Source organism: Thamnophis sirtalis, unplaced genomic scaffold, assembly GCF_051295495.1.
Source record: "Thamnophis sirtalis isolate CommonGarterSnake01/CBP01778 unplaced genomic scaffold, rThaSir2_p1.2 scaffold_12, whole genome shotgun sequence".
In the NCBI taxonomy this organism is placed as follows: domain Eukaryota; kingdom Metazoa; phylum Chordata; class Lepidosauria; order Squamata; family Natricidae; genus Thamnophis; species Thamnophis sirtalis.
The window spans coordinates 49,868,647-49,895,184 of NW_028261392.1; the positions used below are offsets into that span (position 1 = coordinate 49,868,647).

At 41.0% G+C, this 26,538-nt stretch overlaps 1 protein-coding gene and 1 pseudogene across 1 annotated transcript; one reads left to right on the forward strand and one right to left on the reverse strand.

Moving 5' to 3' along the window:
* Nucleotides 1-5,203: 5,203 nt before the first annotated feature.
* EIF1AX (eukaryotic translation initiation factor 1A X-linked) lies at nt 5,204-25,938 on the reverse strand. The gene is made up of 7 exons (XM_014071639.2): nt 25,732-25,938; nt 20,029-20,112; nt 13,033-13,136; nt 11,839-11,889; nt 9,310-9,391; nt 9,105-9,196; nt 5,204-7,763 (listed from the first exon to the last, which is right to left on the reverse strand). The coding sequence occupies exons 1-7, from the start codon at nt 25,745-25,747 to the stop codon at nt 7,758-7,760; spliced, it is 435 nt and encodes a 144-aa protein (XP_013927114.1). The 5' UTR covers nt 25,748-25,938; the 3' UTR covers nt 5,204-7,757.
* LOC148043331 (E3 SUMO-protein ligase KIAA1586-like) lies at nt 15,916-19,017 on the forward strand (annotated as a pseudogene).
* Nucleotides 25,939-26,538: the final 600 nt, after the last annotated feature.

The following is a 26,538-nucleotide window of genomic DNA, read 5'->3' on the forward strand; positions in this document are numbered from 1 at the left end:
TCACCTCTCGGAATTTGTTTGAGAACTACAATCTCCTTGCCTTTGTATTCTAATTTTCTATCCCTCATTTTCTGTAAAATTTGTAATTTGGTTGTTTTCTTAGTAAATCTTACATGCACTTCCCTTGGAAGAACATTTCTCATTGCATATCTTGTATGTACTCGGAAGGCTTCGTCTATGGCATCTATCACCTTCTCTTGGGATATATCTAATACGTTTATCAGGATCTTGGATATTATCTGTACTAAGTTCTCTCCTTTTTCTTCTTCTGTTTTGAAATCTTAAGAAAAATTCAGACCTATCCACCTCCCATCTTAGTATTCCACTGCTCTCCCTTTCCACGTCGCTCAGTCTACTATCTAACTTCTCAGTTTTCTTCTCTCCTTCTTGGATTTTACCTTCAATTTTTTTGAATCCTGTCTTCATATTCCATCATTCAGTTGTGCATACTTTCCATTTTTCCTTCCATTTTATCAACTTTTTTGTACTATGCTTTGATTTTGTTGTTCTATTATCTCCATTCTTTTTTCCATACTCTGAGACTTCTTTACAATATTATATAACTTATCATCCCTACTATCAAGTTCCTACTTGCATTTTCTGCATCGCTTGCATGATTGTCTCAAAGTTTGCTCCTTTCTCTTTTTCTTGCTGAAGCATTGACTGTATTGACCTCTGACCTCCCGCTGGTGAGGAGGCAGGGGTTGTTGTTGTAGACTGCTACTACCTTTCTGATGACCCCAGGAATCAGGGGAATGGTGGAAAGGCATAGAGACCGGTCACCCACCTTGTGCAAAGAGCATCAACACCCTCTGTCCCCCAACTCAGGAATTGAGAGAAGAACCTGGCCACCTGGTTGTTTGACAGTGTGGCAAAAAGATCCACAACCGGACTCCCAAATCTCCAGCAAATCCTCCAAAAAAGATCCAGATGCAGCTTTCACTCCCCGTGGTCCACCATGGCTCGACTGAGCCAATCTGCCTGATGGTTGTCAATACCTGTGATGTGTTCCACCCGGATCGACAGTAGATGCTGTTCCGCCCAGGTGCCGAGCTGCATCGCTTCGTTCCACAAGGCTCTCAAATGGGTGCTGCCCTGTCTGTTGATGTATGCTTTTGCTGCTACGTTGTCAGTTAGCACCAGGATATGCTGACTCCTGACCTTGTCTTTGAAGTGATGCAGAACCAGATGGACTGCCTGCAGGTCCAACCAGTTGATGATGTGGGCCAGATCTAATGGTGTCCACTGTCCTTGTGCCAGCTGCGTCTCCAACAGCACTCTCCATCCAAACAGACTGGCATCTGTTGTCAGCGTCAATCGTGCTGGCTCCTTGAACTTGCACCCTCTATCCAGTGCTGGACACGGCCACTATTTGAGAGACAGGAGGACCTGTGGTGGTACCCTGATCTTGAAATCTGAGTCACTTGTGCAGGTTCTTTGGTAAAGAAGCAGCAGCCATTGCAGTGTCCTGGCATGAAGCCTGGCCCAGAGAACGACATCAATGCAGGAAATGAGCTTCCCCAGCAATCTGGAGAGTAGTGCTACAGGGACATAACGTTCCCTACAGATCTGTTGTATCAACTGAACCAAACTAACTTTGCGATCCTGGGAGAGAAACACCTTCCCCACCCCTGCATCTATACCCCCCCCCCAAGTGAAGGAGCCTATTTGTGGGTGTAAGACTATTCTTGTCAAAATTCACAGAGAACCTATGAGTCTAAAGGGTGGAAATTGTGAGCTGTAAGTTTGACTCTAGCTGTTGGGGTGAAACTGTCTGCAACAAAATGTCATCCAGATAGACTGGATCCTAAAGGGAACTGAACAAAGGTGGGCAGCGATCACCGTCAATACCTTAGTAAAAGTCCTGGGGACCGAAGCTAGACCAAAAGGCAGTGCCCTATATTGATAATGGATCCCCAAGTAGGAGAATCGTAAAAACCTCCTATGATCAGGGAGGGACCATGATATGCAGATAGGCTTCTGTCAAATCAATGGACGCCAGATGGACACCCCCCCCCCCGAATTGACTTAATAGAGAACATTTTAAACTTCCTGTATACCAGGTAGGAATTTAAAAGTTTGAGGTCTAAAATCGCTCTCCATCCCCCCGAACTCTTCGGAACTACCAACAAATTAGAATAAAATCCAACTCTTTTTTGTTCCTCTGGCACAAGCTCAATGACCCTGATGTCAAAAGATGTTGAATGGCTTGTTTCATGAGCTTTCATTTAACCAGATTACGAGAAAGTGGAAAACACCTGAAACAGCTGCGGGGAAGGGAGAGAAATTCCAACCTCAGACCAAACGCCACAGTGTTGAGGACCAAGGTATGAGGTTATAGAATCCCATTTTATCAGCAAAGAGCAAGAAGAGACCACTGATGGGAGAAGTCGATCCCGACTCACTTACCCCTGTGGAAGGCACGGCCACCCCCTCTTGAAAAAGTCTCTTGTTGTGGGACTGGAGCCTAGGCCGTTCCCTGGAATATTGCCTCTCTGTGTGCTTGTCTGATCGTGGGGGAAAGTACCTTTGCTGCTGAGAATACTGCTCAGGGGGTCGGTAAGTTGACCTGCAAAAATATGGGGTTACTTGTTGTTGGGAGCGACTGGCCACTGTAGGTAGGACCTTCTTCTTATTCTTGTCCTCCACTAGGATTGGCTCCAGCGGAGCCCCGAACAGACTCCCACCAGAGTAAGGTGCTGCTGCTAGCCTCCACTTTGACTTAGCATCTGCCTGCCAACCCCGGAGCCAGAGTAGTTGCCCAGACATTATCGAAGACACCAAGGCCCTAGAAGCAAACTTAATTGCAGACAAAGTTGCATCAGCCTAAAACTGCATCGCAGTCATCACTTTGTTAACATCCTGAAGAAACCTTGCATCCTGAATGGGAATGTGTGCCTGGAGTTGTCTTAGCCAAAGCAAGGTAGTACAATTAAAGAATGAAGCTGAGGCTGCCGCCTTAATGGCCCAGGCTGCTGTTTGAAATGTCTTATGGAGGGTGAGTTCCATTTTTTTATCCTCAGCCTTTTAAATTATCAGCAGTATCTCCTGACATCAAGGATGCAGAGGAGGCCAAGGCCGCAACATGTGGGTCTACTGAAGGCATCTGAAGGGCCTGAGTAAATGCAACTTCCAGATTATAGAATTTACGGTCAGTGCTGCCTGGATTGGGGAAGGTACCTGGTTTCGCCCACTGGTTCTTAACCACATCCAAGAACAATTATGGTGCAGGGATTTCCTCTTTTTCAGCCAAAGGCTCCAAGAAAAGACCTCCTTCTATTGCCTGGGCAGAAGCCCCCTCTGTAGAGGTTGCTGTGGTTCCCAGTTTAGATGTGGACTTAGCCTTCTTCAGGAGGAATTTAAATAAATTGGGCTGAAAAAGTCCCGTGAAGGCTGGAGGTTCTGGACCTGGAGTATCCTCATCCTCTGAAAGGTCCAGGTCCTTTTGAGGCTTGTCCCCCATAACAGACCCCTCGCTAGACAGTGAGTGCAATACTGCCCTACTTCTTTGTGGTAATAAAACTGGGGGCTGAACTAGATGACCTCTAGGAGGCCCAGTGGCCCCAATGGAAGATGAAAATGGAAGCTGCTGCTGAAGCCTCGTTGCAATGCTATGAGCAATGGACTGAGAGATAAGTAACTGGAAGCTCTCTGGGAGATTCCCAAGAGTCACCTCTGTCTGTGGAGCTAGAGCAGGCCTTGCCTGATCCTCCCCAGAGGAAGTGCTACACAAGCAAAGGGATCATCCTGAAAAACCTCTGGGTCCCCAGAGGACAGGGGGGGGGGATTTCCGTCATATATCTGCTGGTAGCCACCAGAGATTTATGGGATGGAGCTGCTCTAGAACTCCTATGAGACCGAGACCTAGTTGGTGATGGACTCAGGCTGGCCTCCTGCTCCCTGGTTTTTGTAGCCATGGTGACATGTTTATCCAGGGCCTTGAGCCTCTTTGGCTCATCCCTTTGCACTGCCCTGGAGAGGTGTTCCGAGGCCGAGACCTTCTTCTTTCTTTCAGAGGCCTTGGGCCTAGATGGCCTCACTCCTGAAACCCCTTCACCAGGGGACAAGTGGGGGCTGATCGCCTCTGCCATGAGGTCATCTGCCATCTTGCCTCCTCCCACGGGCGCCTTACTCATGGTCTCCTAGTCTCTTCTCTCCTGCTTCGCTCCCTTCAGCACACAGAGAACGTCGCAAGAAGCCGCTCCGTGCTTCTTGGCTCCTTCTCTCTGCCACGTGGAAAGCGGCTCTTCATGATCAAATCGCCCTCACCTGAGGCTGCCACGTGACAGGGACTATTGCTGCTAAACGGGTCACTCTCCATGCTCACTACCGCGCATGCCCACAAAGCCTCGATCCAGCTCTCCCACTCTGCCGAACCGAGTGCCTGAGACTTTCCCCGAAACCGGAGGAAAACAAGCCTCATGTGGCTAAACAAACCTGCCGATCGCCTCTCTAGCTGCCCTCCCTGCGGCAGCTCTCAGCCCATGTGGCTCTGCTGAAGCTCAATAGACAGCCGACCCAGCACCAGGAGCTTATCAGCCGCTCTCCAGAGAAGTGGAGAGCCAAAACGGGTGGCAATTTTAAACTGCAGTAGCCGCCTCTTACCAGCAGGGCCCCAGAAGAGAAGGGAGGATTGCAGGAAGTTACAGAAAATATTTCAGAAGCTAATTTAGTTATGTCTCTATCAGACCTTAGACTGAGTTGAAACTGGAGCCAGGCAAAGAGAGCAGAGGCGTGGCTTCAATTCTAACTCAGTCTCTGGACCAACTGGCGGTGACAATACCCAATCCTGTACCCTCCTGCAAGCTTCTCTGGAAAAACTGTTTATTTTCTGAAAAAACTAAGGCAGCAAAAATTTAAATTCCCAAATGTATAAGAGTTCTTTACTATAAATATTGTTTGATCTTCTCATCCCCAAGCAATTAGATCGAATACATTTAAACCTACTGTAGTATAACAATTTAAATTGAGACTGCTTTTCAATTATTTATATAATGATAATTCATAAACAAAAATCAGTTGTGACTAGAATTAGAGACTGAAGCAACTGGTGTATCCTTATTTCATTGATAAGACCATGGAAAAAAGATAACTGAATATAACAGAAAACATTACTACTGTTAGGACTATTTTTCAATGAGATTGGGAGTTGAAATGTCACAAAAGAACAATATATACTAAATGATTACCTAATTTCAGTCAATTCTGCTGAATGTAACTGAGTTACATGCCTGTTTAATTAAGCCATCATAAACAACCTTTACGAACATATTTTTCAAATACAATTGATCAACACACTATATTATTACATGGTATCAGTTTTTAAGAAAACAATTTATATCTAAGGGCAATAATACTATTAATACATGAACAAAATTTATCTTACATGCTGAGAAAGTTTAATATTCATTTGTGAAAGATTTAGCAGCACCAGCTTTAGAAAATCTTTAAATTAACAAACTGATTAACATTATGCAATTTATGTCTTAAAATATATTCTGAGAAACACTGGTAATCTAATATTCCAAGTGGATTGCACAGTTCACTGTGAGATCTTAACAAACCATATTCTCTCATGTATCACTTATGGTATGTTGCTGTGAAGATAAATATCCCACATGACCGAAGGTACTTAGAAGAATAGTTGGACAAGTATATATTTAAGATACACAACTGTAAAGTGTCCACCTTTTTACTGCTATTCCAAAGCTAAATTCCCATTTCTTAGTTTTTAAGTATTTAGACCTGCTGTCAGAGCAAAGAGAATTGACCCACATATAAATGATGCTGTTAAAAAATAAATTTATATATACTGTAAGTCAAACCATTCGATGCAACTTTAATTTTGGCATTAATAAAAACATTACCAGTGGTAAGGCTTTCAGTATTTCCATATCTACAACTTTCTTCCATCCAGGCATTTCTGGTTTTGTTTCTGAAGAGTGTATGTAATGTAATTTTGCATTTTTATCAGTCATCAGTTCCAAATAAATTCTCATCTATTATTATTTAAAGATCAAAAAGCTAATTGACACAATACATATACAGGGTTCAACAGACAGGCTTTTTAAGTTTAAAAAAACCTTTTCCTCCCACATTTGCAACATGATAAAATCCTTATCCACATAAAGTATTTGTTATCATGATAGCAAATTTGGTATGATTAATAGCAAATGTAGCAAGCAGTGTAGGAACTTCAGTACTTGAGAGCTCTCAACTTGAGAATTCAATGTTTCATGGCTAACTAAATAGTAATGCAAGATTGTATTTGTCTAGCACAAAAAGCCATTACTTTTTGACCGATATTTGTCCATGTTCATACCACAAGATAAGCAATGTTAAATTGTACAGCTCAGCATAATTTGTGAACAATGTATATAACACAGTTATAATCAAATGCAACAAAATGCACGTGATATTCAGAATTCAGATTTTTGAATAACTATCATCTCTGTTAAAAAAACACTAAGCTTTTGAACATTTTTCATAGGTGAACTGTTATAGTCTATATATTACTCAGAAAATACAGAATATAATACTAAGGACAACCAAACTCAATTCAATATGTATAAATATATCATGACTATTAATTTTTGCTGAAAGTTTAGGTCTTTACTTCTACTCAAACTTGAAACTATTCATTTGTTTCTTTGATTGTATTCAGATTTTCAGAATGATATATTTACATATTCTGATAAGAGAGCATACAAAATTGCTTATCAAATTGTATCTCATAATAGGCTCAATCTAAAACTAAAATGAAATCTTTCTAATCAACTTATTGTGATGCAAAAATACTTAAATGAATTGAATCTAAGCTTGCCCTTCCACAAATGGCATAAATTCCTGTTATTATAGTAGATACCGGCTTTTTTTTCCCTCCTGCCATTTGAGCACATCACTTCCAAATCGCTACAGCAATTTTCAGGAAAGAAAGGATGAATCTAAGCCAAGCCAAATTCTCCCTAAGCAATCCATGGAAACATACACACACACTGTCTCTCTCTCTCTCTCTCTCTCTCTCTCTCTCTCTCTCTCTCTTCTCTCTCTCTCTCTCTGTACGCATATGTATATATGTATACATACATATATATGTACAGACATATACATACATACAGAAATATTTAATTTTATAAGGGCAAAATATTTTAAAGGGTTATCTGGCAAGTGTATGTCTGTTAAAGTAATGAAGTAAAGTAATAGCTATTCAAACATATACAATTTTTGGAAATTTATTTTTCCTCTATTCTGGAAATATTATCTGTGAAAAGGAAACAATGATTAAATCCTGTAAAAAAAAACATGCAACTAAAGTTATAGAAAAGATTCAGTTATTAACATTTGTTAATGAATTCTTTTGTTGTCAAGGGACACCAGGAAACTACAGTATACCTGCCAACTGAATACTAACCTGAATTGGTATTTAATCAAAATTCTTGATAATTATAGGGCAATATTTTTTATTTCAAAAATATGTCTTAGTGATATTTATTGATGAAAACAGATAAACCAGTGTGAGAGTTTATAGTATGTGTATTTACATACAGATGTAAGAGTCTATTGTAGAGATAAAAATTGCAGTATTATTTGATTAAATTTTTTAGTCGAACTTCTGTTTTTAAAGAAATATAAATAAACATTGGGTACATATTGATGTACTGTAACTACAAATGTGCAGTTTCAGTCTTCTTAGGCATAAGGATTTGAAAACAAAACAATTGAGGTGGAAAGTTGGGATGTATTCCTCTCAGTTCCATTTAGATCTGCAAGTATGAAAAAAATGTTAAAATGTTGCAATTAAAGTACAATTGCTCAGATCAGAACAGACAGGCAATACTATCTAGTAACAGCCACAATAAACACAAACTGTTGTATTCAGTACTATTCTACTCAAATTGAAATTGTTCTCATTTATTATTTTTATTTAGAAAATGTATATGGTTGTCCATCTTATATGAAATTTGGGTAACAGATGGCTAATAACAAAGCAAATTAAAAACCTCTAGTACTTCAACAAGACACAAAATGAAAATAGTTATAATACATCACTATTCAGGTACCATGTAGCTCAATTGTGTGCAACACCAACATAGTTTAATTATTTTTTAAAATGTGCACATATTAATTCTACCTCAATGTCTGAAAAAAGCATTAACCTCTGTATAATTAGGACAGTTTGGGATTTATAAACAAAGTCTCAAGTTTTGTACCACTGAAGTATAATAAATCATTATAGTACTTTCATGTAAGCAATTTTGCTCAATCTTTCAGAAATCCATTTACATAGTAGGAAGAAAACTGCTTTTTAATGCATTAAATGTGTGGAACTTGACAATCTCATCTCCTCACCATGGGAAGTCCTTAGAGGTTTCTGGCAAGGCACATGAAATCAAATTAAACTTCAAGGAATAAAGGTTAGCCCTAATTCTGAGCAGAAGTTACCACTATCTGCCTTTCAGGGCTATTTAATGTTAAGTAAAAGAAAAAAATCCAAATTTATTACTATCATAAGCAAGGATAACAGCCTATAGTTTTCATGTAGTGCAACTTCTGATACAAAATGGCCAAATTTGAGACTTGCAACTACAGAACTTTTGAGGGGAGTGCTATGGGTGGGATGAAGTGTTTGCCATTCAGACACTGCCAACTCTAATCCCCTGCCAAAACATGAAGATAGGTTGAAAAAAATCTCAGCAGCATTCCTTCTGATGACATAATAGCATCACCTTCAACCTTCTATGGTCCTCCAGGAGGTGAAACTGAATCCCAATTTTTCAAACACTGTCACCCTATACTATAGGATCAAAAATAGTAGAATATTACTACAAACCTATAGTACTCCATTTCTAGATTTAAGATGTATATGTAGTTGTACTGTGAAGTAGGAATAGAATATGTTCTTTAATCTTGTTAGCAGATTACATAAGGCAGACTTTTTTCAGTGGAAAGACCTTTGAAAGCTCAGAAGCTTTCACTATATCCCTGCTAGGTAATTCCTGTCCACCAAGGTAAAATATAACAAAGCTGAAGATGAAAATTAAGAATACACATTCCCTTTGAAACAGACATGTTAATTTTAAGATGAAAACTTTCTGACTACTTACATCATCAATATCTTCATCATCATCTCCAATATCATCAAATTGGATTTCATCATCATCACCAGGCCCAAATGTATCAGTTTCATTAATTTTGGCTATGTAAAAATGAAAACAAACCATGAATATATTTTTGAAAATGTTTTTGAGTAAGAAGGTTAATGTATGTCCTTTATTCACAGTGACATGGGCAATGATTAGAATTTCTTACCGTGCTCTGGAAGTTCTCCATATGCCTTCAGGCTTCTGGCTTCATCTGCATTGTATTTTAGAATGACATCAGCCTTGTTATCCTAAATAATATTATTATTGATAAAAATGATTTCAGATGATTAATTATATGAAAACTTTATTAGGACATTTTAAACACTTTCTTTTACTAAGCTATACCTTAATGAGAGAATCTCTGACATTTAAAATATTAATTTTGATTTTTTCTGTATCATCTATTAATGATAAAACATTGTGTAAATAGCTCACTAGATCCACGTATTTTTCAAACATGCATTATTAAAGCTATATCCTTATAGCTATATACCAAGTTATACCTACATTACTAGGTAATGCAAAAACTAGTTTACCCACTTAGTCTCCATACTATTTGTATTGAGATTACAATACTATGCTAATTAACTCCTGGTTTTACTACTATAGTCTAGGTTAGAATCATATATTTACATACTTATGTTTAGTCTGAAGACTAATCACTCAAGCAGAGTTTGTAACATTCAGTACTTGTGTTACTGTCTCCTAATCATATCCTTATTCAATACTATCTGTTTAGGACATGACTCAACCTCCCTGCAAAACTATCAATGGTCAAAGAAAGATGACTTCTTATCCTGTAACCTGTATATTGTCTATTTTAAAAGATAACGTTACATCTTTGAGAAATTTAGGCTTAAATAAATTATGCTTAAACATAAATTTCATAAATGTTAATTACTTTTTTACCTTTTTCCTAAAGCACTGTTCAAGATTTATAAAAAAAATAATCTAAAGGAAGAAAAGTATCCTTACATTTTTTACATTCATATCATGTTTCCCCAAAAATGACACCTAGCTTCATTTTTAAGCGTGGGCCTAATATAAGCCCCACCACAAAAATAACCCCTAGTGAAGGGGATGGGCATGTCCCCTCACAAACATGGGCAGCGATCCCTGAGGCAGCGCTTAGTATAGCAGCTCCTTCCCTTCCCCAGTTACCTCCTGGAGGCTCGGCCACTTCCCGCTCCACCAGTGTGACTCCAGCAGCCAAATGTGTGCGTGAGCCTGCTGCAGCTGGCCTCTCGGTGGTTCTTCACGCTCTTGGACGTGTACTCGGCCACCCTGCGGCTTCAGCAGGCAGGAATTACATGGCAGCCCTGCAGCGGGATGGAGGGAGGGGGAGATCGCCCCTCCTATGCACCCCAAAACCCTGTCTACCCTGGCCAAGATCTAGGCCTGTACCCCTGCGCCGGAAAGGTAAGGGAGATGCCCAACTCTATAATACTGGTATGCCGTGCAATGCAAGCCATGCAAAGCAATGTACTTTGACCCTCTTGTCTCTGTGGACGATCCCGGTCTGGGGAAGTGCACAGTATCACCAGGGTGGAGGCCTCCTGGTGCAATGCTCTGCCGTAGCTCTGGAGCAAACCTCTATCTTCCCTGAGCAGGATTGCAAGGCTGGAAGCCTCCACTAACAAACCCCCGTCTTGTTCCTGCTGCTGCTGGCCTCGCGCTGCTCTCAGATGGGCTGCTCCTGCCTGGCACGAATTTCCGAGGCCTTCATCTGTCCTGCTGTAGGGCAGCCATGGAGTTCCTGCCCATTGAAGCCGCGCAGGGCAGGCGAAGGGTGCAGCCCAAAGGCGATGGTGGGCAAGGTGGTATGGCTGCACCGGCGACTGCTGGCAATGGGGCACCTGGCAGGCTGGCAGGAGCAGCTCAGCCGAGAGCAGCAACAGGCTAGGAGCAGCAGTTATGGGATGGGGGTTGGTCGGCGGATGCTGCGGAGGCCTCCAACCTTGCAATCCTATGCAGAGAAGGAGGAGGTTTGCTTCGGAGCTGCGGCAGAGCGTTGCATTGGAAGGCCTCTGCCCTGGGGATCCCGCCCCCCCCCCCCCCCCAGTCTGGGATCCAAGAGGGTCAGAACGGGTTGCTTTGCATGGCTTGCAATGCACAGCATATCGGTAGCATTGAGTTGTGGATCTTGCTCGCCTTTCCAGAGCAGGGGAGCAGGCCAGGGGCTCAGCAGCCAGGGAAGATAGGGTTTTGGGGTACAAAGGAGGAAGTGGCAATCTCCCCCTCCTTCCTCCATTGTGCTGTAGGGCTGCCACAGAGTTCCCGCCTGCCAAAGCTGAGAGCAATGTGGCCAGGAGGCAAAGAGCCTAGGTGAGGCCAGCAGCAGCAGGTGCAACAGGTGAGCAGCCCCAGCAGCTGGCCAGCGGCATGGGCGGGGGGGGAGGGGCAGAAGGAGCAGGCAACACCAATAGTCTGCATGTCCTTCTGCCTTGTCATAGCAAAAGCATGAGCAAGACTCAAGTTCCAGCATGCCAACAGCAGCAGGGCCAGCAGGCAGGGCGGATGGAGGCATACCCTGACAATAAGTCTATTTTTGAGCCCAAAACACAGGGAAACACGGTACAAAATAAAGATAAATGTGATTGACTCAGTGTTTATGAGTTCAAATTTCTTTTAACAAAAATTAAATCAAACTGTCATCATATTACATTATGTAATAATAGTAACATAATATGCTTACCTGGTAGTCTCTTAAACCCACCAATATGATATCTGATGTATTTATCCAAACCTAAAAATCAAAAGAAATTTTATCCTTTTTTTCAGACCAACATTTAAAAAATTATATGCATTCTCACTTGAAACACTTAATGAAATGTAATCTTTAAAAGACCTGCAATTAGCTGAGATAAGCCATAAATCTTGGTGAATGCTATATAATTCAAGTACTTGATCAGCTGCTGAATATCATATGATGTGTGCATAATCTTGCACACTAATACAGAAGTTAAATCACAATTCAGTCTACCTGCATTTACTTATGCACTCTGGAGGAGAAACACCATATGGAAATAAAAGTAACAAGATGCCACTTTCAACTTTCAAAATTCTGATTGTAGAAATTTTTAAACTTTTAAAAGTTTGGATAATGTACAACAGCACCTATTTCATTAATCTTGGACCATTGAGGCTTTGAGTTATAAAGATATCTACAATGCTAATACAGAATAGATCCAAAACGCTACATGGTTCTATCAAATCATTTAGAGTCATCCATGGTGTGGCAGAACCAAAGTGCTTTTATTGTTTCAGGTTTTAAACAAAACAAATCCAAGCAGGCAGTTAAGGCAGGAATGATGCACATCTTTCTCTTCAACCCCCCCACTTTAGATTCAAGCAAAGCACATTCCTCTAGTCTATTCAGCCTTTTCCCTTCAGCTGTAGATTCAGTTCCTTGGCTTTCTTCTACCTCCCACTTAACCACTTCCACCCAGATGAAAACAGTCCTATGTTGTTCTGTACATTGATTAAAAAAAAATCTTGAAAAAGACATTTTAGTTCAGTCATGGAAGATCCAAAATCAGGGTTCTGTGCATAGAAAATTACAAGACATATTACATGTTTGTAGTGTAGAACCTCCATAAGCACCAGAAATTGAAAAGGAAAAAAGATATAGGAAGATTAAAAGATGTATAAAAAAGAAAATAAAAAAGTAATTAAAAAAATCAGTAAATTCAGCAGTCAAAACACAGGATAATAAAATATTTTCTTGAGTCACTAGTTAGTGTAAAGGAAGTATTGTGCTATGAAGGGCACAAGTCACTCAAATCAACATCTTAGAACCAGTAGGAGATATACATAAGATGCTGTAACATTAGTTGTTTAATATACCAACATATTTGAGGTTGCCCATATATCAAATGCATTAACATACCTTTTTTCTTAACTTTCCTCTGATATGACACAGCCTTTTTACACCATCGAAACATAATGCCTCCAGTCTGCCATTTCCCAACATCTTGATAACTTGGGCATATTCTGGAATACATGATTTAGGAATTTGATAATTTTATATTAATGTAACACACTTATAGCTGTTGTACCAGAGAGAAATAGACTCAAGATTTTAATACATGACAATTGATTTTAAAACCTTGTATCATAAAGTAGCTATAGCTATTTGAATTTCTTTATCCATCAATTGACTCATGGTTCACATACTGAAAAAGCAAAGTTTGTATGTAGGTATTTCAGATTTGGGGTATGAGGGTCTTAAAACAAAATGCATCTTTCCATCCCACTCCCCAAGTCCATCTGGGTTGAATGGATCGTTCTTCCAAGTGCAGGCCAGCCATTCGCTCCGTCTCCAAAGGGCAGGAGAATGCAGCTGCTCCCATATCGTCTTCTTGATCGCTACCTTGGTGGGACATCCTTCAGGTTTTGGGTGCACCCCACTCAGAAGGTGTCAGCTCCGGGATGGGTGCGAGATGAGATCCAGCTTAATGTCAGGGCAGCTTCACTTAATAACCAAGAAAGAAACCACTCAACTCCATTTTGCAGAATTAAGAGTACTTTTACTGATTATAAGTAAATAGAAGCTAAGCAAAGCTGGATCTGAGCAAAAGCGCGCGCAAGCATTAGATATCAATACATGACCCATTCCCCTCCCCTTGGTAACCCAAGCCCATAGTCCAATCCAATATCTCCACAGCTGTCATGTGGGAGACATCTTCAAAAATCATCATCAGGTTGGTATGCCGGACAGTTGGCCTTGGCGGGAAACTCTTCTCCTTTCCACATGTGCAGTAGATGGTGAGAACAACTCCCAATTAACAGTCCTCCTGTACAGAATATTTTCCACACCCAAATACCATGCCCTCCCTCCCCATTTCAATGGCAGCTGAAAAGCAAGCAGCAAAACAGAGGCTGACACAGTGTTTGAGAACATGACATATTTATAATACAGTTCAGGGGTGGGTTTCTACCGGTCCGCGCCCGCCCTCGCGAACTGGTTTGTCGGTGCACCTGGAAGTAAGTAACTTCCGGGAACGCTGGCACGGCCCTGTCGCTCAATATCGCCCTTGCTCGCTCGCTCGCTCGCTCCCCTGCCCGTCCGCACTAAACTAGGCCAGTCCAGCCTGCCGCTCATTGATTGGCTGGAGTCCAATCAGTGAGTGGGCTGGAGGCGAAGTATTTAAAAGCGTGGCGCCAACAACTAACATTCCTCTTTTGAAAAGAGTCTTTCTCTTTTGGAGACTTCTCTTTTGTTCCTGAGACGACTCGCATCGTGCTTGCTGACTGGGTCCTCCATTTCAAAACTCCCTTTGCCTTCCAGGAGCTTGCTGCTTCCCTCAGGTACGCAACTAAGTGTGAGGGGGGCGGCGGGACTTGGGAGGCTAGCTTACCGAAGGCGGGTGGGCAGCGGCGGCCCAGTTTTCGTGAGAGAAGGCCTTTAGGCCTTCCCTCGTGAAAGCTGCGGGCTGACGTATGCCACGCAGCCGAAGGCAGGTGGGGGGGGGGGCGGTAGCGGCCTAGGTTTCGCGAGGGAAGGCCTTCAGACCTTCCCTCGCGAAAGCAGTGGGCTGGTGTACGCCATGCAGCCGAAGGCGGGTGGGGGGCAGTAGTGGTGCAGCGGCAATGGCGGCCTAAGCTTTCGTGAGGGAAGGCCTTCAGGCCGTCCCTAGTGAAAGCCGTGGGCTGGCGGTAGCAGCGGCGGCCTAGCTTTCGCAAGGGAAGGCCTGAAGGCCTTCCCTAGCGAAAGCCATGGGCTGGCGGCGAAGGGGGCCTAGCTTTCGTGACTTACCTGTTCCTGCTGCCTCTCTGCCTGCCTGCTCCCTGTTGCATCCATCCATTGCATCAGAGTCAGATCCATCGCATCGGAGTGCTGCTGATTCTGCCTGCTGGTAAGTGACCCGATTTTTTTTCCTTTCATTTTTTTAATGTATTTTAAAATAATATTTTATTTAATGCACAGAATTTTTTAAAATAGTTTTACTTAAAGGTATTGAGTGTAGAATATTTTAAAATGGTTTACTTCAATTTGTGTGTGGATTCTTTTTTTAAATTGTCTTAGATTATTTAAAAAAAGATTCTATCCAAAATAAATTAAAATAAACCATTTTTAAAAATTCTATACTCAATACTTTGAAATGTATTGTGCATAGAATTTTTAAAAATAGTTTTACTTAAATGTATTGAGTGTAGAATATTTTTAAATGGTTTACTTCAATTTATTGTGTGGATTCTTTTTTTAAATTGTCTTAGACTATTTAAAAAAAGATTCTTTCCAAAATAAATTAAACCATTTTTAAAAATTCTATACTCAATACTTTGAAATGCATTGTGCATAGAATTTTTTAAAATAGTTTTATTGTAATTTATTGTTTATGGAATATTTTTAATGGTTTCATTTTAAATTATTGTGTGTGGGATAGTTTGAAATGGTTACAGTATAAATTATTTCTGGTGGATTGGAATAATGGTTACAGTATACTATGGCTGGTATAATACCTTAAAATAGTTACAGTATAAATTATTGCTGGTGGAATAATGGTTACAGTATATTATGGCTGGTACAATACCTTAAAATAGTTATACTATAAATTATTGCTGGTGGAATACTTAACAATGGTTTTTAAGGATTTTTTTTATTTATAGAATATCTTTCTTTAAATTATCCTGTTTGTTTATATCTTTCCTGTTTCTCATCCTTCCTGAAGACTGTAAATTGTTGGTTGAAAGCAGAGGTCCCTTCTGTTACCTGTAGTGACTACAGAGTCCTCAGCTTTCAACCACAATTGAGTCCAATGTTGTTTTATTTCTTTGGCAGCAGTTAGTATTACTTAGCACAATGAAGAAGAGGCAACAGAGTATGACTGCTTTCTTCTCCCAAAAACCAAGAATTGAGGAATCAGCTGATCCAAAGCAGTCACCAGCACCGCCAGCCGCACCAGCACCACCACTACCACCAGTTGAGGTCGGAGAAAGCAGCAAGTCCATCGACTCCACTGCAGTTCCACAACTTCCTGACTGCTGGAATTTGCAGCAATACAGACACTTCAAGGACAAGTATGAGGGACTGGAAGTACCCAACAAGAAGGTGGGTTGTGAGTACTGTGCAAAACTCATGTTCTCGCTGGATAAAGGTATTCATGTTTCCAAAGAGTGGAAACATTTCCAGGTGGCACCAGCAGGGAAAAGCAAGGATATACAACAAGCATCGCTCAGAAAAAAAATTAAGGGAACATTTTCAATCAAAGGCACACCTTATTTGCATGGAGATCAGTAAGCAACAGGAGCAGGAAGCTTTCACCAACTCCCTGGATAAGTCAACTGAGAAACATTTATCCAGTACTTGCACAATATTTTCTACCGTTTACGATCTGGCGCAAAGATGTAATCCATTCTCAGACATTGAAGCGCAAGTAAATTTGCTAAATATGGTTGGAGTGGATATGGGAGTTGGCTTGCATTCACGAAGATCTGCAGTGAAAATCGTTGAATTCATTGCAAACCAAATCAAGACCACTGTGTTTTCAAGGATTATTGCAAATAATCGAAAGGTGTGCCTAATAATTGATGAAGCCTCAACACTTTCAATGAGAGCAGTGCTGATAGTTTTTGTTAGAATTGAGGATCCAGAATGTCCAGCAACCATCTTTGTTGAGCTTCTGGAATTAGAGACAAGATGCAGAGACCATATATTCCGCATCAATGGAAAGCTTGCACAAAGTTGGATTTACCACCGAATATCTATGGCAGAATTTAATCGCTTTCTGCTCCGATGGTGCCAACATTATGCTTGGGAGAAAATCTGGAGTCAGCGCCAGAATAGCTCAAGAATTCCCAAACATCATCATCTAGCACTGCTTGAACCACTGCCTGTAACTTGTGCTGGATGGTGCAATAAGAGAAGTGAAGCAGATCAACCACTTCAAGATCTTCCTGGATAAAGTGCACACCACCTTCCACAAATCCTGCAAGAGCCAGAATAACCTCTTCCAAATCTTCGAGCAATTGGGCATAGAAATTGTGAAGATTGGCCGAGTTTTGGGACCAAGATGGGCTGCCTGTAGTTTAAGGGCAACCATGGCTGTGTGGCGTGCTTATCCAGCGCTACATCAGGTTTTTCAAGGCAATGAAAGGTTCCCAGGCATGGCTTCCCATTTTGAAAATTTACATTTTTTGCAGGATTTGGCCCTGATGATCGACATCCTAAGTGAGATTTCTGTTCTGTCAAATGCCCTACAGGGGAGAGCGACAAATATCATCGTGGCCAAAAAGTTAGTGTTGCGAACAATTGGTGCTTTTGAAGTGCTACTATAAAAAAAGGGCAAATATGAGAAAGAACTTGTGGAATTGCTAAAAACACAAGCCTTCCAAAACATCAATTTAGCTCCAAATCAACGATTTGTTGCCCTTCCCTGTGAAAAACTTTTGCAAAGCATCATCACCAATTTAAAGAAAAGGCTGATGGATTGTGACCATCTAAGAACAGGTAGCCTATTGCCAACAGCAAAAAAGTTACACTTTATCACATATTTGGAGCCAGGTTACTGGAACATGAAAGATGTAGCCGTTCAATGAAGCATTGGTTGAATTTGGCTGTATTTTTAATTTTCCTTTTCATCCCAATGCAGTGCATGCAATGAAAAAGTTCATTTCTGTTTCTCTTCTTTGTGCAGCCCATTCATTGGAGTCCGTGATACTGAAGACTGGCAAGAACAGTCATCTTCCATCTGTAAGTAGCTCTTTTATTGTTTTTGTATTTATTTTAATCTTATTGTAGTTCATCCATTGGGGCAATAAATTCAGTGACATCATCTTGCCCTTTCCCACCTGGTCAGCAAGCCACTCTTACCCGGTCACATGGGTGGCAGGCCACTCCCACAGAGGCCACACCCACAGAGTAGGTTCCAAAATTTTTTGAAACCCACCACTGATACTGTTGTATAGTCTGTGGGAAGGTAATTAGCTTTCTTTCTTTCTACTGATCACATATGAAAGTTCAGAATATTTGGAAAGTAGCTTACGATTCCTTCATATTACACTGTAACATAGCTCACTACCATTTGGAATTTCATATGACGAACATGGCATTCTGGGTAAGTACAAGTACACCCTGTGAAATTACTTGAACCCATCAAAACTGAAACAGTAATCATAAGGCAGAACTGACTACTGAGTTACTGAGATGAAAAAGGAAAAGGAAAATGTACTAAAAAAACACTGGAGAAGTTTTGGTTATTCCTCAGGTCAAGTGCTCCACTGGTTTGTGGCCTTCCATTTCCTCACTTGTCTTATGTTTGCTTGCTTCTAACTATTCTAGGTCACCACAATAGACAAAGACTTTCTCTTCTGTGGGGTGCCCTTTCTTCCTCTGTTAAATGCAAGAAGCTCTCAGCTCTCTCTTTCTCCTGCTAAAGATTTTGGCACTGTTCTACATAGGAACTGATTGGGTACCCATTTGTCCTTTCAAAAAGAAATGCAAAAATCACTAAGCCCTGCATCAACATGTTTTGCATGAGAGGTTGGAGTAATGGTTTTTTTTTTGTTTAAATCCTAACAATAAAGAATTAATAGTTAATTATTCCAATATTCTCAATCTGACCCATGACTTATTTTGTGTCTCAAAAGTTACATGTCCAATCTAAAGATCAGGAATTAATGCAGTCCCTGTGACTTACAACTTCAAGAAGGTTATCAGAGAAGTATTCCAGCAGATTAACTCTCTGGGGATCCTTAATTTTCCAGTCCTGATTCACCAGTCAATATTTTGTAAAGCTTCAGTTCCCATCACTTTCCTTCCCAAACAAGCTGCTACTCTTTTGCCTTGTTATCATTTTGTTTTCATGTAGTCCCATTGTAATTCTAAATTCTGGGATTCTTATCTCTAATTCCAGGTGAGAAACTTCTGTAGTGGAGTCAGGAACAGGAGTACATGAACAGAACAGCAAGGACATGTTCTTTTTCTTCTGGAAGTGGGCCGCAGTAGTTTGGTTTTGTAATTGACAGGTTTCTCAGCTTGCTCATTTTAAAAAAAAGTCCAGATGAGCCTTGCTGAGTGGGAATGCTTCAATGTATCAAAAGCCTTGGCAACAGTTCAGCAGCAAATATTGTAATTTTGCTATTGCCATTGTGAAAACAAAAAACTCCTCTCCAACTCACATAGGAATATTCCCCCCAATCTCTCTCTCTCGTACACACACACAACAGCCCAATGACAAGACTGCAAATTCTCATCCCTTCAATTAAAAATAAGATTTATTATGCTAAACTAATATATCTTACGCTAGGATTAAATCTGTTCTACATTTTACGTATCAATATGCTTTTTTGAAAAAAAAAAGCATGTAACAGACTATATGACCTCTGCATCATGTGATATGAGCACATTAATTCATATATTTTTAGATTTTGCTTTTTCATTCTATGGCTTCCTGCAAGTCCAGTACAAAATTTAAATTAATATTATGGCGTCCAATGTAATACAGGAGTTGTATTAATTTTTTATATGTAATACTATTTTACACAAAATAATATTTTAAGCTAAACTGAAATGTACCTTATTTCAGCTTAGTGTTTTAAAAGAATAAGTCAATACCAAATAACCAAATGACACCAGTAATGAAAGTGTACAAAGAAACTAAGATTTTTTTTTACTATAGACACTCAGATATGTACTAAATGCTGTATAGTACTTTCCCAAAAACTTTCTTTCTACTATATTTCTCATTATATACATTCTGATCTACTGTCTGCATTTTTTACCAATTTTTCAATTAAAATGTTCTTTTTGTTAGAGTACATCACTTGGCTGAGGCCTAATTTTTCATCTATCAATACACTCTTCTGCAAGAGCACCACAAATAAGCCTTCCTCCTACAGAACTGCTTAATGTTAGGAAATGAAAAAAGATAATACATCTTACCTTGTCCATCCTCTTTAAAAACCAATTCTCTTTTTTCAGATTCATTCTCATTCTTACCTCTTCGTCTGTTTTTACCTCCCTTTCCTAAATTGCAAAAAAATGAAAAAGTAATAGTTTAAGGTAAGTTTCCCAAACCCCTGGTCCACTGGGAACCAGGCCATGCAAGTGGCAGGTGAGTGTGTGAAGATCTATTTGTGCATGCCTAAGATTAGATTGCATGCACGAAACCATACCCCCTGCTGCCCATCACCACTGGTCCATGGAGCCAGAAAGATTGGGGATTACTGGTTTAAGGTGTAATCTGAAGCCTTCCAATAACACTATTGTTGATAAATCAGGACTATGGTAGACCCTTTCCATAAAGTGTGAAATTATTATGATATATTAGATTTCCATACCAAATACAGTGGATATAGAAAGTCTATACATTCCTGCTAAAATGTCAGGTTTCTGAAATGTAAAAAAAAAAATCAGACCAAAATAAATCACTTCAGAACTCTTTCCACCTTTAGTATAACATATAAACTGTAGAATTCAATTGAAAAACAATTTGTGGAGAAAAAAAATGAAAAACTAGAAAAACATGGCTGCAGAACTGTTCACAGCCTCTTTTAAGAAGGGATGTGGCTGTGTTCAGAATTAACCGATCACATTCAAACTTACAGTAAATAATAGTACACACCTGCCCACAAAGTGACTCTGATCACTACTAATATAAAGTTCAGCTATGCAGGATTTTTTTTGACATTTACTCAGTTACCTCTTACAGCAAAACCATAGTCTACAAAGCATTAAGATGATCTCATTGTTGGAATGTATCAGTCAGAAGAAAGGTACAAAAGTAACGTTGGTCCTACCTGATATGTTGCTTTTCAATGGATTGCAGGAGGATCCAGGATTGGATTATTTTGTCTTTATCTGTCCAGAGTCTGAGTCATAACTGAAGCCACGCCTCCAGTCCTCTTTTGCTTGGCTCCAGTTCTGACGAAGGCATAGCCATATCTGGAGATGAAATAGAAGAGCAGCCCCTACCCCGCAGCTGATCGGCCCAGAGTGAACTACAGACCTAACCTAATGGGGGGGGGGGGAGGCTGGATCCTCCCACAATCTACTGAGAAGAAACGTGTCAGGTAGGATCAATGTTACTTCTCCAGTTGAGATTGCAGGAGGATCCAGGATTGGGACCAGTGGTGGGTTGCAGGCAGTACGCCCCAGTACGGGCATACAGGTACCTGCCCATAGCACCGGGTACCGTTCCGGTACGATGCTCCGGAGAGCCCACCCACCCGCCTGAGCTCCTTACCTGTATTTGAGCTCTTTGGCGCCTGCGCAATGCTCTGCCAAGCAGCTGGAGCATCGCGGAGGCTCACGGAGGTGTCGCAAGAGGTAAGGATGCATACACGCTGGGATCCGGAACCCACCACTGATTGGGACATACCAAAGCGGCTGTCCTAAGGATGGGAAACTGACTGGTCTGGAGTTCCTGTTAGAGCATGCACTCTTTGAAACATCCTTCAGCCGAAGGATGTCTCGGCGGATGCAAATGTATCCAGCCTATAGTGCCTTATCAAGGGCAATGGTGAGGCTCACGTAGCTGCCCTGCTTTTATCCCCAATAGGGCCTTGAGTCAACCATGCCACCCTAGTCACAGCGCTCCTGGTCAAGTGAACTGTAATTCCCTGAGGTACAGGAACACCTGGAGTCTCATCGGCGCATGCTATGCATGCCCTCAGCCAACACTCAATGGTGGAAAGGAAACCATAGAGCCTACAGAGGAATGCTGAAATGATTAGAATAGAGCTTCAATTCTTCTAGTGGGAGCTATCCTTTTGAGACTTCCTAACGTCTAATCTATGCCAGTTTCTCCCCCTATTATGGGAAAGATTGGGACAGAAGCCAGGAAGGATGATCTCCTGAGCCCTGTGAAAGCATGAATTGACCTTTGGAATGAAGGTCGGATGTAGACAAAGAACCACAGTACTTGGGCAGAATATACATAGATCTTCCCTCACCGAGAGGGCTCCCAGTTCTGATATGTGCCTCGTTGATGTTATTTGATATTGATGTGCACTAAAAAGGCCACTTTGAGGATCAAGAATTTCAAGGTGACCATTCTCAACCATTCAAATGGCTCTTTTATGAGAGCCAGCAGCACCATGGCTAAATTCCAAGTTGGGAATCAATGGATCACTGGGGGGTCTTAGATTGGCCACACCCCTGATAAACCGTTTAATGACAGGGTGCCAAGCTAGACTCTCCGTCCCATCACCTGTCAATACGGTGGACAGCACCGCCACCTGCCTACAGATAGTGTTGTGGGAGAGCTGCTTGCCCAGGCCATCCAGGACAAACTCCAGAATTTGTGGAATCAAGGGTCCTGTGGGATCTATGCATGATTCCTGACGCCATCTATAGAATGTAGTCCATGTAGCATTGTAAATTCTGGTAGTGAATGGGTGTCTAGATGCCTCAATAATCCCTATCACTCTGGAGGAGAAGTTAGCTTTCCTCAGAAGGCCCCTCTCAAGCGCCAGTCAACTGGAGTCATTGTGGCTCCGGATAGATCAGGAACCCTGGCACAGAGACATCCTCTTCTGGGGAATGCTCCAGGGGTTAGTTACAGACAGACAAACCAAGTCTGTAGAGGCCAGTGTGGAACTACCAGTATCACATCCACCCTCTCTGACACTATCTTCCTCAATACCCCTGGTATTAGAGGAAGGGGGGGGGGAACACATAAAGCAATCCCTTTGGACACTGGCTGCATAGGGCGCTGCTCTCCTCTGCTTCTGGAGTTGGAAACCGAGAGAAAAATCTGGGGAGCTGGGTATTCGCTGGGGTTGTAAATAGCTCCACCTCCAGACAATCGAATCTCCTCGAACAGCTCAGGATGTAACTGCCACTCTAGTCCTCACTGTGCCATCAGCCCGTTCCAACCTCTGACGCGAGCCACACTGATGACACTGCTGGGGCCCTGATACTCAGCGCTGCCAGTGGCCCTCAATTTGATTAAATGCAAGAGAGTCTGGAAGGTTGAAATTTAGTAAAATTTGGAAAAAACAATTAGATTAACGAGAGTCAATTTTTTTCCATCTCTATCGGGCAAAGACTGAGTTGGAATTGGAGCCAAGCAAGAGAGGACTGGATGCGTGGCTTCAATTATGACTCAGACTCTGAGCAGATAAAGGTGAAACAACCCAATCCTGGCCCCTCCTGCAATCTCAACTGGAGAAAATTCCCAATATCACTGGAACACATTGAAAATCATCATCAACAAATGGAGAAAATATGGAAGAGTGATGTTACTGAAAACTGGATGTCCCTCCAAAACTGATTAAAAAAACAAGAAAACTGATCCAAGAGGCTGCCAAGAGGCCTACAGCAACATTAAAGGAGCTGCAGGAATTTCTTACTATATTGGCTGTGTAATACATATGACTAGTCTCCTGTATTCTTCATATGTCTGGACTGTGGAGTAAGTCGGCAAGATGGAAGCCTTTTCTTACAAAGAAAACACCCAAGCCTGGTTACATTTTGCAAAAAGCTACATAAAGTGTGACAAAAGCTTGTGGGAAAATATGTATGGTTTGATGAGACTAGGTTGAAATTTTTCACCATGATTCCAAAAAATGTTTGGCACAAAAACAACACTGTGCATCACAAAAGCACATCATACCCAGAGTGAGGCATGGTTATGGTATTATGCTTTGGGGTTGCTTTCCTTCAGCATGGAGCTTTAAACAGTTATGAACAGTTCCAAATATTAGTCTATTTTGGCACAAACCCTTCTGCTAAAATATTGAAGATGAAGAGAAATTTCACCTTTCAATACAATGACCCAACTCTTACCTCCAAGTTAACAAAAAAATTGCTTCACCAGAAAAAGATCAAAGTTTTGGAATATCCCAGTCAGAGCCCAGTCCTGAATCCAATTAAAAATCTGTGGGATGACCTGAAGAGGGCTATGCACAGGAGGTACCCTCAAAATCTCAGATTTGAAGCGCTTTTAGTAAACAAAGATTCCCAAGCAGGATGTGCCATGCTGATAGGCTTCCCAGAAGATTGAATGTTGTCCTAAAAGGTGCTTCAACAAAGTATTAATTTTAGTGTGTGCATTTTTATGCAACCACATCATTAAGTTATTTTCTTCCTCTAAAAAAATTCTGCTTATTTTTCAATTGAATTGTACAGCTTATATGTTAAAGGTAGAAAGAATTCTAAAGTGATTAACCTGGTCTGATTTTTTTTACATCACAAAAACTTGGCATTTTAACAGGGGTATGTAGACTTTCTATATTCATTCTATATAACTGCATTAAAGTAATAGCAATAAAAATACCAAAGATGCTTACATTTGCAATTAATAGCAACTACTACGAGAAATAAATTATACTTACATGCAAATGTGGAACCACACTCTATAAATAATAATAAACTCTAGGTCAGATTGCCTAACCGAGTGATACTGGAAACAGGAATACCTAAACTCATAGGACGAGAATATCTGGAGATTATGGAAGTACAACTTCTCAGACATTTTAGATCGATAAAAACTACCTTAATTAATTACTAGGCAAGCTATATACAACCTTGAATTTAATAAACAATATTTCATCTAGTCCCGCCTTAGTCATGAAAGCCAGCTGGATAACCTTGGACCAACCATTTTCAGCCCAATTCTCCTCACATGATTGTTGGGGGGGAATATAGAAGGTGCCTATGTTCTAAAAGCAGGATCTAAATAATTTTTGGTTCACAAATATTTGCAAATCCTGGTATATTTTTCTATTTTGCTATGGAGATGAAAGAAAGCGAGCTGGGTGCTTTCTTAACATTTTGCATGCATATGTTTGTGTGCATGCCTGTGTATGCACACACATGGTGTACAGATGTACACATATGCAATTAAGAACAGCTTCAATTCTGAATGTGTTGAAAATAATTTAGTTTTCACAGTAGTGAAATATCATTTTCAATATTAAAACGATAAAAAATGATGAAAAACCTCAGTTATTCAATCTTCCATCAATGTGGGATCTTTTTAAACATCACATACCTAAACTCATAGGACGAGAATATCTGGAGATTATGGAAGTATCCTGATAATAAACAGTAGGAACATTCTATAATTTAAGCAGTTCTGAAAGGTATTCTTGTACCCCTCTAGTGACAAAAATGAGATGTACATGGTCAAAAAATAAATCCAGATATCAATTATTAAGCATGAAAACAAAAATATTAAATGTCTAAAAATAAAGGCCAACCTATGATTCATAAAATTAAACCAACAGCTTCATTCGTATTAAATGTGTAATATCCAGTCAAAACCAGAAAGAATCAACCTGTAACCATACACTTAGCAGTCAGCTCCACTTTATTAAATAGAGACTACTTTATCTGAGAATTATGTAGCAGCACGTAATTGGAAGGAGGCCCAGAAATAAGTAGGCTTATTTCTCGGTCAACTATCTTAGATTTCAGCCAGAAAAAAGCGAGGAGGCGCGGGAGGAAACACGTGGTGAACCGAAGTCCTCGCACAAAACTAAAGCCTTTGGATCTAAGAAAGCACAAAAAGAGCCAGGTCGACGGTGCGACCGGCGCCTTCCCCTCGGGCAGATTCATCTACAGACAACGGGCGGGGGGAGGGAGAGGAAGTCGCTTGGAAGCCAAATTGGGTTGGCGGGGAGGGTCAGAAAGCCTCACCTTTGTTCTTCGGCATGGTGGCAGCTACCAGTCAGCGAACACAGCCTTGACAAGCCCGAAGGAAAAGGAAAGAACTCTTTTTTACACTGCTGGCTCAGAGCAAAAGAAGGACACACTGATAGCGTGACGTTCGCGCAACAGTAGAAAAAACTCGATGCGGCCTCCGCTAAAGCCCTCCGAGAGGAAAGGCGGAAGAAACTGTCGGGCCCAGAATGCACTTCGCGCACTCACGACTTCTTCCGGGAGCTCGCGGACCTTTCTAGCGCCCTCCTCCGATGGGAGGAATCACTGCCGAGGAAGGCGGTCCTATGAACTGGTAGATGGAGTGTGAGGCGTGACTTTTTCAATACAGTGGGCTGTCAAAAGGGCGGCCCGTGGGCCGGATGCGTCACGCGCAGGTCACGCCCACCTCAGATCCGCGGAAAACGGCGCGACACGTCACGTTACTACGCGATTTAGAAACCTATTCCATTTAATTAATTAAGGAATTAAGTTCTAGTAGAGAAATGCTGGTCTTTAAAGATGTTTGTTTCCACACAAGTATATTGTAAGCTACCGAAATTAAGGTTTGGGCTAGACTGCAATGACTTTGTATATAAAATGGGTGTATATCCTTTCTCAAATTTATAAATTGAGTAATTGATTGTATTTAAGGCTCTGTTTATTTTAAATATTCCTCACAAATATTTTAGGCATCAGGTTGTGCTGTGTTTAAAGAGAAAGGTTATTTCATTTCAGTTCTAGCAGCAATTTTAATTTCTAGACCCAATTTGTTCCAAGAGATCATGTAGCTGTTTTTTTGTAAGA